The sequence below is a fragment of the Macrotis lagotis genome, chromosome 8, assembly GCF_037893015.1.
Source record: "Macrotis lagotis isolate mMagLag1 chromosome 8, bilby.v1.9.chrom.fasta, whole genome shotgun sequence".
NCBI lineage: Eukaryota > Metazoa > Chordata > Mammalia > Peramelemorphia > Peramelidae > Macrotis > Macrotis lagotis.
In genome coordinates, this window is record NC_133665.1 from 182,445,298 (window position 1) to 182,459,111 (window position 13,814).

The 13,814-nt window shown below is 49.2% G+C and overlaps 1 protein-coding gene across 22 annotated transcripts in view; it reads left to right on the top strand.

Moving 5' to 3' along the window:
• The window catches only part of LRRFIP2 (LRR binding FLII interacting protein 2), a 94,121-nt gene that overhangs the window by 78,745 nt on the left and 1,562 nt on the right, over positions 1–13,814 (top strand). For 13 of the 22 annotated variants that reach the window (XM_074199073.1, XM_074199080.1, XM_074199081.1 and 10 more), the window contains 8 exons: positions 350–520; positions 1,860–1,952; positions 3,675–3,767; positions 6,791–6,892; positions 7,090–7,222; positions 9,301–9,350; positions 10,199–10,319; positions 13,334–13,413. In XM_074199073.1, coding sequence (XP_074055174.1) covers positions 350–520; positions 1,860–1,952; positions 3,675–3,767; positions 6,791–6,892; positions 7,090–7,222; positions 9,301–9,350; positions 10,199–10,319; positions 13,334–13,413 — 843 coding nt within the window. The remainder of the gene's footprint in view (positions 1–349; positions 521–1,859; positions 1,953–3,674; positions 3,768–6,790; positions 6,893–7,089; positions 7,223–9,300; positions 9,351–10,198; positions 10,320–13,333; positions 13,414–13,814) is intronic. The other 9 variants (XM_074199082.1, XM_074199086.1, XM_074199088.1 and 6 more) reach the window with 2 other exon arrangements.

Here is a 13,814-nt window from a genome sequence, read left to right on the forward strand (position 1 = left end):
TTCATTGTACAAACCATGCATATGGATGTCCGAGTTGCTCCCAAGGAGGTCAGAGTCTGCCCCCTAGTTAGACCAGGACGGCCTTATCCTTGGCCATCCCAACTGCCCCCGACAGTTCCTGGATCGTTGAGGATGCTTTTCTACCTATAAAACCTCAGGAATGACTAGCTTTCATGGATATGTGTGTGTGTGTGTGTTTATGTGTGTTACTAAATGCCCGTCTTCTGCAAGAACATTGATCCTATGGGCATTTCTGTGCTGTTCTCCACCATTCCAGCCTGAGGTTCAGGTTGGCTCCATAAGCCTGCTTTCCTGGGCCCTGAAGCCCCTCCTTATGCCTTACCCTTAGGACTCTTTAGCGGCCGTGGAGGAGAAATACAAGAAAGCCATGGTTTCCAATGCCCAGCTTGACAATGAGAAAAACAATTTGATCTACCAAGTGGATACGCTGAAGGATGTGCTTGAGGGCCAAGAAGAACAGATGGCAGAATTCTACCGGGAGAATGAAGAGAAATCCAAGGTAAGTCTTGGCTGGGCACCTGCCCACCTGCTGACCTGGGTGCTGCTTTCCCCTCCTCAGGCAACCTGGGCCTGGGAGGATCCAAGACCTGTCGCACCATTCTTGGCGAGACCCGGTTCTCTGGTACTGAGAGTTTTGCCTTGCTTGCTTAGAAGTAGGTCACAGATCTGACCACCAGAAGCTTTGGAGCCTACTCTTTGTTCATTATTCCCCATTTTTCAGTGACTGGGATCATTCCATAAATGACCTGACAAATTCAGTTATTTCTACAAATGGTATAGATCCTTTACTGATCAAGTGAAGCAGCAGTCTCTTGGTTGGAGGAAACATTGGTTACTTGAGAATAATGGCAGGTGGAGCTCAGGGGCTAAGAGAATTAGAGTCCTGAGTTTATAACTCAGGAACAGAGTGAATAAAAAGTGCAGAAGAGGAATAGTCCACCAGCTGCGGACCTTCTATTGTTGGAAATCCATTGTTTTAAAGAAGCAGGGGTCCCCTGAACCTCTGTTTAGTTCCTCTGGAAAAAAAAATGAGGGTACTCGGTCAAGGGACACATGGAAGGGTCATCCGCAGCTAGAGTTGAACCCAACCCCTTGAGAACCTGGCCCAGGAAGAGCCAATGGCACTTGCCCCATTTGCCAGTGCCGGGTCTCCTTGATGACAAGCCATGGCGCCTCCTGCTGCCAGTGCTCAAAGTGAAGTAATGAGTTGTTCTGGACCATTAGAAGCAGGAAATGTTGGTGTTTTGGGGAAAAACCCATGAGAAAGTTATGCAGTGTCATATTGGGAGCTCCACGGTAGAGCATGGAGCCTGTGCTGCTCCCCCCGCCAGGAGAATCCCTCACTTCCACAACATGAAATGAAAAGAATATTGGGGCATTGTCAGCTTAGCGTGTGGCTCAGTTCCTCAAGGGTCAGCTTAAAGCAGTCATTTTATTTTATTTATTTATTTTCCAAAGCTAATCCTGACATTGCCATAAGAAGCAGTGATCCGGGGGACCTTTGTATTTATGATTCTTTCCATACCATCGTTCCTCCTTCCTGTAAGGTGCTGCCCCTGTGTTAGCACGTTCACATCCGCTCTCACTGCCCCCACCCCCACAGTAGCCTTTTTCTCTAGGTTGTTTCATTGGGGTGTCCTTATTCCTCAGCCTGCTTTGAGAGTCTAGAGACTTAAAGCACCCCATTGTTCATGTTTCATAACCATGGAAAGAGCCACCTTAGGCAAAAAGCCCATCACGCCTTGTGGGTGCCCATTGATTTTAGCTGACCGTGGAGTTGGAATTGGGGGCTTGGTTTTCCAAGGTAGGTGAATGGGATCTTGTCTGTCCACCAACAGGAGCTGGAGCGGCAGAAGCATCTATGCGCTGTGCTTCAGCACAAGATGGAGATGCTCAAGGAGGGCTTGCGGCAGCGGGATGAGCTCATTGAGGTAGGGGCAGCTGGGGGTGAGGGGGTGAGGGAGGGGTCTACCTGGGAATAGCCTGGGAATGCCAGAGCCCTGGCGTCTTCTCTTGTCTCTCCTCTGTCCCCCGAGGGAGCTGCAGGAAAGTGGCCATCCTTCTGGATCTCTGGGTCACAACCCAGAAGGGAGAGCATGAGACCCATGGTTCTCCTTCTTGAGCCTGCTCATCAAAGGCAGATTTCTCTGTTAGGTAGCTCATCTTGACCTTTGCACTCCCCCCACTGGCCCTTCCTCTTGGTTTTTCTCTCCTTTCCTAAAGGGAGCAGGGACTTTGTAGACTTGATGCAATGCTCAGACTTGCTGTGAGAGCCAGGGCTTCTTTCTGGCTCAGTGGTTGTGTTTCCTGCTGAGATGCCCATGCCGAGGAGGCTTCAGGGAGGCAGATGGGATGTTCTTGGAAGCTCCCTCTTGTTTCCTAGACAGACTTTCCCCTGGAGCTGTTGTTTGTCTGTAATCCCCACTCTGCTTTTTTATTGTGTCCATCGTCCGTGACTTGTTTGTGGGTGAGTTACCCCAAGTGTCATTTGTTTGGCCTTTTTCTTTAGAGAATTTTCATTTTCTTCATGCCCCTTCTGCCACTATTTTTATGCCCATGTACCATATCATGGCAAGAATGTAATGTAGTTGAGTCTTCCTCTTCTGGTTTATTCTTGGAGCTCAGGTGTGGGTGTGAGCAGGTGGGAGGCAAGAATCACAGAGAAGTGGGAGATGAAGGTGGGAGGGGAGACCAAAGGGAAGCAGGAGCACCCAGAAATTCCCCCCAAGACCCAGGGCTCTGCTGTGGAGCGCTGGGGGAATCAGGGCCTGTTTAGAGCAGGCCCAGGTTTGAAGGTTTAAATTTTCTTGCTTGACTTTGAATTCATTGTGAAGTGGCTTGCCCAAGGCCACACAGCTAGGTAATTATTAAGTGTCTGAGGTCAGATTTGGACCCAGGTACTCCTGACTCCAGGGCCGGTGCTTTATGCACTGCACCACCTAGCCGCCCCTCATTATGAATTCTTAATGAACACTGGTTCATTAAGTGACTTGCCAAGTCACTGATGGTGATGTTCCCAAGAAGATGACATGCCACGTTCTGTGGTAAGATGAGAAAGTGTCTGGTGAGTGGTGAATGTATGCGGGGGTCCCTTTTATTGGCTCAGTGAGTAGAGACCATTGGAGTCTGGACCTTGGGCACAATTGTTGAGCCTCTCTCCTTGAGGAGGGCTTGGCCTTTTGGAAGGCAACAATCAGTAGTCTTCTCTGCTGTGTAGACGAGAATCAGTAGCCAGCCCTCAGAGCGGGGCATGGGTCCTAGGGGCTCTGCTGTTGCCCTACTGGAGGACTGTAATTTCAGTGGTTCCTTGGCTCTTTGTGCCATTTTGAAAAGAGAGATGACGTGAAGTCACATGATTCTAGTCTTGGATCCCATCTTTGTTCTTGGGCCTCTGGCCTTTTGTGGAGACATACAGAGTATTTAGTGTGTGGGAATGGACATGACTTGGTGCTTGGAGCTTGCTGGGCTTGAGCAGCTGAGTGATCTTGGAAGGATCACTGTGGCGTGGGTGCCACCACCTCCTCTGCAAAACCACCTCATCCCGCTCTGCATCTCTCTTCCTTGGCCACCTTGAGGGGCGGTTTCTTTCCTTGTTTTCTGGTCCCCTCGCCTCCTGTTTTCTTTCTGCTTCTTGGATATTTCTTTCCCTGCAGGAGAAGCGATGCATGCAGCAGAGAGTAGACACCATAACCAAAGAGTTGTTTGACCTCCAGGAGACACTTATTTGGAAAGATAAAAAAATTGGGGTATGAGAAGAAATTGGGCTTTGGGGAAATTTTGCTGATTTGGAACAGACCAATATGGTTTAGTTTTTCCATTTCCCTACCCTACCCTCCAAAAAATGTATATTGTGATTGTATCTACATATTTGATCAGCATCAAATGTGAAATGCCTCCCATAAGGAGTCTCTCTTCATTCAGAAGAACCACTCTGCAGATAGCACTTTGGGCAGGTCCAGAGCCCCCTGATAATGCTCCTCAGTGGTAGGGCAGGAGTGTCAGCCAGTCACGGGGCCCTCAGGGCCCTGGACATTTCAGTCCCAACCCAGAAGGGAGGCCAGAGCTGCTGCAGCCAAAGAAATGAAGCGGAAGAATAAAACCCCTTTAATGTCACATAAATCCTTTGGCTGGGAAGATTTAAAACATTCTTCTAGGACCTGAAGGGAAATCTGATGCCTAGATTTTACTGTAAAAAAGCTTTTCCAATAAAGAAAGACTGAAGGGTTTGATGTTTACCTTTGACATTTATTAGCATTTTGGTTGGGTTTTTCCCTCCCCAGTTTTATCCCGAGCCATGTCAGAACTGAAAGGATCTTCACTCCAAAATCATTCATTCAGGCAAGTTTTGGCTTCATGGGCCATGCCTGTTGTTGCCTTAAAATGGCACCTGCCCCAAAGGGACCCTTTGTAAGAGAACTTGGCCTCATGGCCCCTGCATTCCTCAAATCTAAAGTGGCCGGTCTTCTCTAATGGGCACAGTTAACTCTTGGGGTTTTTTGGTCCTGATGGGTGTGGGGGTCTGGTTACATGAAAAACATATTAAATCACCATTTACAAGACACAAGTCTGAAACTTGTTTCAGTCTTTGAATTTAGCTGTGTCACCAGTAGAAGATGCCCGTAGGCCCAAGTGGCATGTTGGTCTGACTCCTCTTGAACTTCCCCTCTGCCTCCTGTGGGCTGCCCACTGAACCTGCCCCATGAGAGATTGACTCACACTCTTGGAGAAAGAGGTTTTGCCCCAGGGTGGGCAGCCTGCTCAAGGGCTCAACTCCCCTTTGGCACTGAATTCTGCCTGCCATACTTTTTGGTCTCAAGAACTAGTGTGATTCCATTTTAAAAATAATTATATTTTTAAAGAGTTGTTTTCTAGGAAACCCAAGGTCAGTGTTCATAATGATTGGTGTAATCACTCTGTTGTTAAGACTATTTTCAATTCATTTGATTGCACCAGAAAGTATTTGAAGAGGTTTCTGATTCCTAGTGAAATGAGTCGATTGAATGGGCGACTTTTTCTCCTCCCATCTCCAAATCCAGGAAGAGAAAAGTGAAAGTCCCTTCAGAACAAAACTCAACCTGCCCCCCCCACCCCCCAGGTGGGACAAGGCTCCCTTTCCTGGGTCCATATCGGTCTGTTCCTCCCTAATCCTGCATGGAGCCACCTTTGTTCAAGAGCTGGTACAGAGGAGCATGTGGTTGCTTAGCAACCATGGTCCTGTTTACTGCCTTGCATGTTCTGCATGCCGCCGATGGGTACAATGAGATTAGCGGCGCGGGCCAGGCCTGCGGGAGCTCAGAGCAGATGTGAAGGTGCCTCTGTGCATTTCATTAGGAAGTCTGCCAGCCGGTCCTCGTTAAGCCAGGGAACATTTGATTAGCACTCGGAGGCGAGCAGCCCCTGCCCTCGGGGAGCTGGCCCTCTCCTCCAGAGGCTGCCTGGTCCAGGCCTTGTCCCGGGGTCCTGCTGAGCCTCGGAGCCACGCACGTGGCCAGGAGCCCAGGGCCTGGCCCATTTCCGCTGCCCTGCTCTTGGGAGCCAGCTCACCTGGATGAGAGGTTCAGCTCAAGGGACTTAGCCAGAAATTTCCAGGAATACCGGACTCATGCATTTTAAAGAGTTAAGGATGTTTTGATTAGACCCTGAGGATGAATTTTAAGACTCACTCCCCATGCTAGGTGGGTGCTGAGAAGAACACAGGACTTGGCTTCAGAAGAGCCAGGTACTTCTCTGGACCTGTCTCCTGATCATGATGCCAGGCTCATTCAGCCTGCTCTGCCTTCCTCAGAGGTTCTGGTGAGGGGCACCCCCCTCACGTACCACAGAAAAGGCAGCTGGGTTGCCCCCCCTAAGCTTCATTGTGCTGTGTGCCCATTCTGAGCTGTGGCTTTGTGTTCCAGAAGGGAGGCACCATATACTTTGAAGCAGTCTTGTAATTTTTTCATTTGAATTTTGTAGTTATACTAGAAAAATAAATAATGATTTGGTTATTTTATAGGTCAAAGTGAATTCAGTTCCATACACATCTCAAAGTGGCTACTGTTTGCACAACCTGGGGACCCAGTCCCTGAGGAGCTGAAAGTCTAGGGGCCCAGGTCACTATAAGGCAAGGTCAGTTTTTAAGCCACTAATAGTAGTAGAGAAGGAATCTGAAAATGTGAGCTTCTTTCCATTTCCACCAGTTCGTCCTAGGTGGCTGGGGAATCTTTTTGACCTCCTGTCTTAGAAATATGACAGCCATGATCAGAAACAACAGGTTTTTGAAGTTGTTTGAATTGAGCCTATGGTGATCTTTTTTGATTTGATCAAACAAATGTGTCTGATTTTTTTTTTTTTTAAGAATAGTAACAAAAAAAAAGAATAGTAACAAAGAACACAAACATGCAGTTGCTAGTGTGGACCAAGCTCTGTGCACCTGCTTTGGGAGGGAGGTCTTGCCCAGGGTCGCACAGCTGGAATTCAAGCCTTCCTGACTCTAGACCTGGGCTCTCATCACTTTGCCTCTCAGCTGCCTCAGTTTAATCTGGCGGCATCATTTCCCCCATCTCCCTTAGACTTTAAGTTAAGTCAGATAACCTTAAGCTAGTGGGTCATCATGTGTGATTGTGTGTGAGCATGTTCCTAATGGCAAGCTCGTGCATGAGCACCTGTCCTTCTAAGAATGGTGATCGATCCCTCTGACTTCCTGTTCCCTTCTCAGCTGGGCTTTGGGGGGTCTACATCTGCTGTCTGTCACACTCTTTCTTCTTTTCCTGCGACTGCCCCAACCCAGGCCCTAGAGAGGCAGAAAGAGTCCTTTGACTGCATTAGGAATGAGCGAGATGCGCTCAGAGAGGAGTTGGCCGAGCTGAAGGAAACCCTGGAGACAGGAGAGGTAGGTGAGCGGTCGTCCACTCCCTGATGGGGGCTGGGCACCCAGGCCACTGCTCCCACCCACCTCCATGGCTGACCGGCCAGCTGCTCAATGAGACCCTCACACACGTCCAGGCTGGGCCTCCGTTGGGCAGCCGCCACACCAAATGTTTTATTTCCTTCTGTGCTCTCATTTGTGATTTTCTTTTTGTCTTTCAGAAACATGGTTTAGTTATAATCCCTGATGGAACTCCAAATGGTGATGTCAGCCATGAGCCCATGGTGGGCGCCATCACTGTGGTGTCTCAGGAAGCAGCTCAGGTCTTGGAGTCAGCCGGGGAAGGGCCCCTAGGTGAGAGCAATGCCAGGGATTGTGTGGGGTCTCTACCTCTGGGCAGTCAGATCCCTAATGGGAAGCCAAGGCAGCACCAGCCACCTCTGGACCATGACCTGGATGGGAATCAGAAAGTGCTTGGCCATTCATGTTGGTCTCACTCTGAGGAAGTGGTCAGCTCATTCTTCCAGCCAAGAAGCCTGACTTAGCCGTTGGGAAGCTGAACAGAAGCGTATTCTGGATCCACACATTCTGGAAAAGAGTGAGCAGAGGCTTTGCTCGCTGCAGGAGCAACAGGAGCCTTGAACTCTGGTTTGAAATTTCCTTCTCGTCAGAGTCGTTCACTCCTCCGCCCTTGCGGCAGACTTTTGAGTTCCCTGTCAATCTCTTAATCACAGATAAGCTCTTCTAAGGTTGATGCAATCATAATTGAACATACCGAGGCCCTTCTGCCCAGAGCAGGATATTCTCAAAAGAAAGGGTGCCAGGAGAGCCCCCTCATTCTTAATTTTATTTCTTTATTTTGAATCTTAAAATTTTTCCTCATTCTTGCTTCCCTCCCCCCACCCCCACAGAAGGCAGTCTGTTAGTCTTTACATTGTTTCTATGGTATACATTGATCTCAGTTGAATGTGATGACAGAGAAATCATATCCTTAAGGAGGAAAAATAACGTATGAGAGATAGCAAGATCAGACAATAAGATAATTTAAGGTAATAGTCCTTGGTCTTTGTTCAAACTCCATGGCTCTTTATCTAGATACAGATGGTATTCTCCATTGCAGACAGCCCCAAATTGTCCCTGGTTGTTGCACTGAAGGGATGAGCAAGTCCTTCAAGGTGGACCATCACCCCTATGTTGCTGTTAGGGTGTACAGTGTTCTTCTGGTTCTGCTCATCTCACTCAGCATCAGTTCATGCCAATCCCTCCAGGCTTCCCTGAATCCCCGTCCCTCCTGGTTTCTAATAGAACAATAGTGTTCCATGACATACAAATACCACAGTTTGCTAAGCCATTCCCCAATTGAAGGACATTTACTTGATTTCCAATTCTTTGCTACCTCAAACAGAACTGCTACCCTCATTCTTCTTTGAAAGAAATTCTGGATTTCTCTTTGGGGTCTTCCTGAAGGAACAAGAGATGGTAGCAAGGACTGTGGGAGGTGGGAGATGCAGTCAGTTAAAATGACCTGAAGGGAACCTTTGGCCACAGGAGCACAATTAGTCAGAAGAGATGGGATTGAGCCATAAAGAGGAACCATGTGGGACTGGGTGAAGAGGGAGAAGTTGCTTTGCAGGTCTGGTAATTTATAGGAAAAGGCCCATGGGCATGTTGCCCACCAGCCAGAGAGCTGTCAGGCTGCCACCACCAAAGGTGTTTAGATTTGGGTGGCTCCAGGTACTTGCTGCTGGTGTGGAACCAGTCTATGTCAGGCCAGCCACGTGCCCAGGGGACAGATACCACTAGCCCTCTACCTCCTGTCTTGTTCTACCCAGAGTTCTGGAGAACTCGTCAGTCTGAGGCAACTAGTGTGGATATGGTTGGGGGCGGGGGGCAGGGGGCAGGATGCCCTGTGGATTCCATGCTGGTATGACGAGCGGCAGCTGGGCTTCCCTCATTCCATGCTGCCCATGACCCAGACATGGAAGCATTGTGGTTCATGCCCCTTGAAGGGCACTAACTAATCTCTCATATCTTTGAATTCTAATTGAGATTTTAGAGCCTGTTTCCTTTGGAAGTTGTCAGCACTGAGTTATTTATTGGATTAACCTTCCTGCTAATGGATGATACCAGTTTTAAATGAGTGTCTTTCTACTTCATATTAGCTTTCAACTGAAAAATCCCTGACCTTGGGATGGGGCTGGGTATTAAGGAACTTCCATCTGTGGTGTGGAAATAGGATTGGAGATTTGATATTAAGTGCTTGGAATCGAATATAAGTATATTTTTATTTCTTTTTGAATTCACACTATGTCTCTAAATGTGCTCAAGAGAGTATGTTGTAATCAGCCATAAATTCTAAGTATTTTCACTTATTAAAAAATAACTCTGATAATTAAAATTCCATTTTCTTTCTAATTTTTTGTTTGACTTAGATGTAAGGCTACGAAAACTTGCTGGAGAAAAAGAGGAATTACTGTCACAGGTAATAACTAAGTCCAATTTCTTATACATCTTGGGTGGAGGTGTGATAAGGAGACAAAGGTGTACTGTGACTGAGGTTCAGAGGTCACAAGTCCCTGGTACCCCAGGCCGTGTTGGGGAAGAGGAGGGTTGGGCTGGAAGGCCCCAAGGGCCTGAACATCTCCAATGGTCAGGAAACTAAAACAGTTTCTCTAAGCAAGATGTAATTTTCTTTGGGAGTCATGACTTTTCTCTGATTTACTTTCCAACATTAACCAGAAATGGGCATTTTTTTCCTCTAATTTGTTGGATGGGTTTAGCCATCCCAGTCAGCAGACCCCTTGGGAGGGAGCCTCATGACCCGGGCCTCATTCCAGGTTCCGTCTCCAGCAGGGGTAGCCCCCATGGGGCGGGCTCTCAGGCTTCCAATACTCACTGAGATGCCAGAAAGTTACTTGATAGTGAGACACAGGGTCCAAGCATCCCCATCTCAGAATATGGAACAAAGGTTTTCTTGGACTTTGGGCACTTAAAGAGTTCTTGAGTCATGGGCCTGTTGAGACCATGTGCCAGGTCCAGCACTGTGACCATGACAGTCTGCTGCCAGATGTGCTTTCTGATGAGGGGTGTCAGGCTGAGGCTGGGCTCTCACCATGAAGGTGCCAACAAGGTGGTGAGCATGGACATCAGCCCTAAAGATTGAGGCCAGTGCGTCCCCTTCAGAAATGGGAGGCGAATGGCATTTCTGGTCCTCGCTGTGGCTAAGATATTCCTAGGGCTTCTGGGCATGTCTGGGCTCCTGCCTGGCAGATGACCAGAAGGCATAGTGCTGTGCCCTGGCATTACAGTGTCTGGATATCCTAATTTCAGATCAGAAAGCTGAAGCTGCAGTTGGAAGAAGAAAGGCAGAAGTTCTCCCGGTCCGATGGCAGCTTTGGAGACCTGGGAGGCCTGGAGAATGGTTCAGACTTGCAGATCATTGAAATGCAGCGTGAGTAGCAAGCCCAGGCCTCAGAGGAGGGGAGGGAGGCCCACTGTCTGTCCCCAGGGCCTGCTTCCAGTGGGCGCCATGAGGGCAGCCCCAGGCTCTTGCTCCAGTGGCTTTCGCAGTGGGGATTCAGGAGACCCTAGGGCGAGGACTCTGGGGGCCAGAGTGAATCGTCATGGGGTGACCCTTAGAGGTGGCCATCAGGAGATCTCACCATCCATAGGAAGACCTGTGGAGCTACTGGGCCGGGGGCCAGGGTCCAGGGCAAGTGCAGGGCAGAGAGATCTCCAGGGTCCTCTCTCAAGGATTCTGGAGGGCTCCTGCAGCATGGACATAAAGGAGCCTTTTTGGTAGAGAAGCCTTGTTGGTGTTTTTTTTTTTAATCTTAATCTGTTTATTCCATTTCAATTACATGGAAAGATAATTTTCAACATCCTTTTTTGGGGGGGAGGGGGGTTACAAAGCAATGAGGTTAAGTGGCTTGCCCAAGGCCACACAGCTAGGCAATTATTGTGTCTGAGGCTGGATTTGAACTCAGGTCCTCCTGACTCCAGGGCTGGTGCTCTATCCACTGCACCACCTCGCTGCCTTCAACATTCATTTTTGTAAAATTTTCTCCTCCTCTCCCCCTAAAGCAGCAAGCATTGTGGTAGAGGGTTCATGTTAAATGTATTTTCATATTAGTCATGTTATGAAAGAAGAATCAGAACAAAAGGGGAAAATCTTGAGAGAGAAAAAGATAAGAAAAAGTGGAAATAGTAACCTTGGAGGGAGATGGCATTTTCCATCATGAATCTGGGTGCTATATTGCTGAGAAGAACAGTGTCTGTTGTGGGTGATCATCCCCGGGGTCTGCTTGCTTCCCTCTGCATTGTCCCACGGAGCGAGGCTCCCCAGGTTTTCCTGAAGGCATCCATCACGGCCAGCCGCTCATTTCCAGCTCTCTGACACCCCAAAAATTGCTACTTGGACCCTTCTCATCCCTCCCTCAGGATTTCTTTGGGATTCATTCTCAGTCATGGCCTTGCTGGATCAAGGGGGATGCCCAGCCAGGTGGTCCTCAGAGGGAGGGGCCTTGAGGCTGTGTCTTCTGCTCCCTAATCAAATGCCTTTTCATTACCCGTGAACAGTGAGCTTCACGGCTCCTGGAGTCCTTGCACTTGGGAAGGAGGTGGCTGGGGCACGGCTGCCATTAGAGACCCGGACCCACATCCCGGCACCTCCGCACACAGGCCCAGAGACCCCACCCCACCCCACCCCTTCCTCTTTCCCTTTTCTCTTTGTCTCCCCCTGGTGGGGGTACCGAGTTTTACCTCACAAGCCTCTGGGCTCTCCCAGAAGACGGTGTGGTCTCCCTTCTCCTCTATGACAGCCCTTCCCACTTTGGATCCCCATCATGGGCCTCCAGAATCCTGGTAGCCTTCCAGCCCATCAGTGACCCTACGCAGAACAGAATGTACTCACCCATTGGGCTTAAGGGTTTTTTAAGATATATTTTCAACTGCTGTTTTAATGGTCAGATTTTACTGATGTCAGAAAAGCAATTATTTTGTCTCAAGACTTAGAAAACACCTTAAAGTTCATTCAAGTTGGAGAAAATGAGCCAATTTAAAAAGAACATACCATAGAAGGGTAGAGGAATCTCGGGACAAGAGGGCCCATGAATTCTCCCTCTTCCCACAGACATTGTGCCTGGGGACGGTATCTGTTCATCTTCCTCTTCTCATTAAGGCTTGCTCTAAGTGTGGGCTTGGGCCGCTGGCGTAGACCCCAAGATCGGATACGGCCAAGAGAAAAATCAGATTTTAGACTTCAGTCCAACTTTCTTCAGTTCACAGTTGCTTTACTAATCTGCCTTCAAGTCACTGCCCCCCCCCCCCATTTTGTCCTTGGGCCAATGATCTCCTAAACTCAGGCTTGGGTTGACCCCCTTTCATCTTGATTGCGTTGGATTTCTGAGGTCCCTACTCTCTCGGGGCAGGGGGAGTTGTTGGCCCTTGCTCCCACTTGCTGTTCTGGCTGTGCCTTTGGAGTACAGACCCCTCTCCTTGGTCACCCTCCCCCCTTTGGGCTCATCCAAACTTGTTCTTTTGAGGGTGTACTTGGGCTGCACTGCCCTGTAGTCATCCTTGAGGCCTCCAGGTATCCCCCATGCTGCTCTTCTCTTTGGGCCGAGCACTTCCCTTTCATTGGTGAGAATCAAATTCAGAATAGAATTTCTTTAAAGAATGAAATGGTCCTTAGAGGAGTTAATAAAGAGCCCTTTCCTCTGTCTTTGGGGAGAGACCCCCCAACCAGATGTGCAGAGGCAGAAGTCCCCAGGCCTGTGGTCAGTGCTTGGGGGGTGGGGGACATCACACCCCCTGTGACTTGCTCTCCTAAATTATCTTTTATGTCATCTTCATCTGAGGCCCAGAAGTGCCCTCCCTGCACCCTCTCCACCTCCACCTCATGGACCATCCTCAGACTTTGACCCTCTGCACTGTATCTTTTCTCATTCTGAGCTCAGTCCAGAGTGTCACTGTGCGTAGAACTCGGGACCTGAGTTCAGATTCAGCCTCAAACGTGACTTGGCTGAGCGACCTTGGATGAGTCCCTTGGACCACGTCTGCCTCTTCTGTAAAATGGGGCATTTATGGGGGGATCTTGCGAAGATGATCTGAGCTTAGGCTCGTCAGTCTCGCAGTCCATCCTCCCCCACCTAGGTCCTCCAGCAGCCCTAGGGTGAGAGTGTTCTGCTCTCTGTGGGGTGGGATGGGGGGGGGCGAGCCCCTGCTCTCCCTCATGAGCTCAGCATTTATGAGATGACCACTGGGTTCCTGTGGGACTTCAGGAATCAGGGTGGGGGTGGGGGGTGGGAGGCCAGACCTACAGGTGTCAGGATCGGGGAGCTACCTTAGGACTTGGGACAAAAAAGGGGCTCCAGAGCTCGGGCCAGGATGGAACATTGGGAGTGGCGGGGAGAAAGGGTCAGAGCGTGGAGGCTGGCGCCTGCTCATCGCTGTCTTCTGTTTCAGGAGATGCCAACAGACAAATTAGCGAATATAAATTCAAACTTTCAAAAGCAGAACAAGATATGACGACTATGGAGCAGAATGTAAGTGCCTTCGTGGGGGAGGTATTCCTCAGCCTTCTGTCCTTTTAGTGCCATGGGGGGGGGGGGGATGCGCATGCCTCATCCCCACGTGGCTCCCATTGTTGACCCTGGAGCCAACAGAGCCAGACCAAACGCACTGCTGGGGTTCAGCAGGACGGTCCCCTTGGCCATATCTGCTCTCGAACCCGTCCAGCCTCTGGCATATTGAATGCCTGCTCAGAGTGGGGATGTCCAAGCCCTAGAAAAGCCAAGAGGAAAGTTCAAAATATTTTTCCCATTAACAATTAATGAAAGGAAATTCAAGAGACTAGACATCCTGATGAATGGGCTGGTCCACCACAGACCTGGAACATGAGAAGTGACTGTCCAGATGGAATCTTGTTGGGGGTTGTGGGTTATAA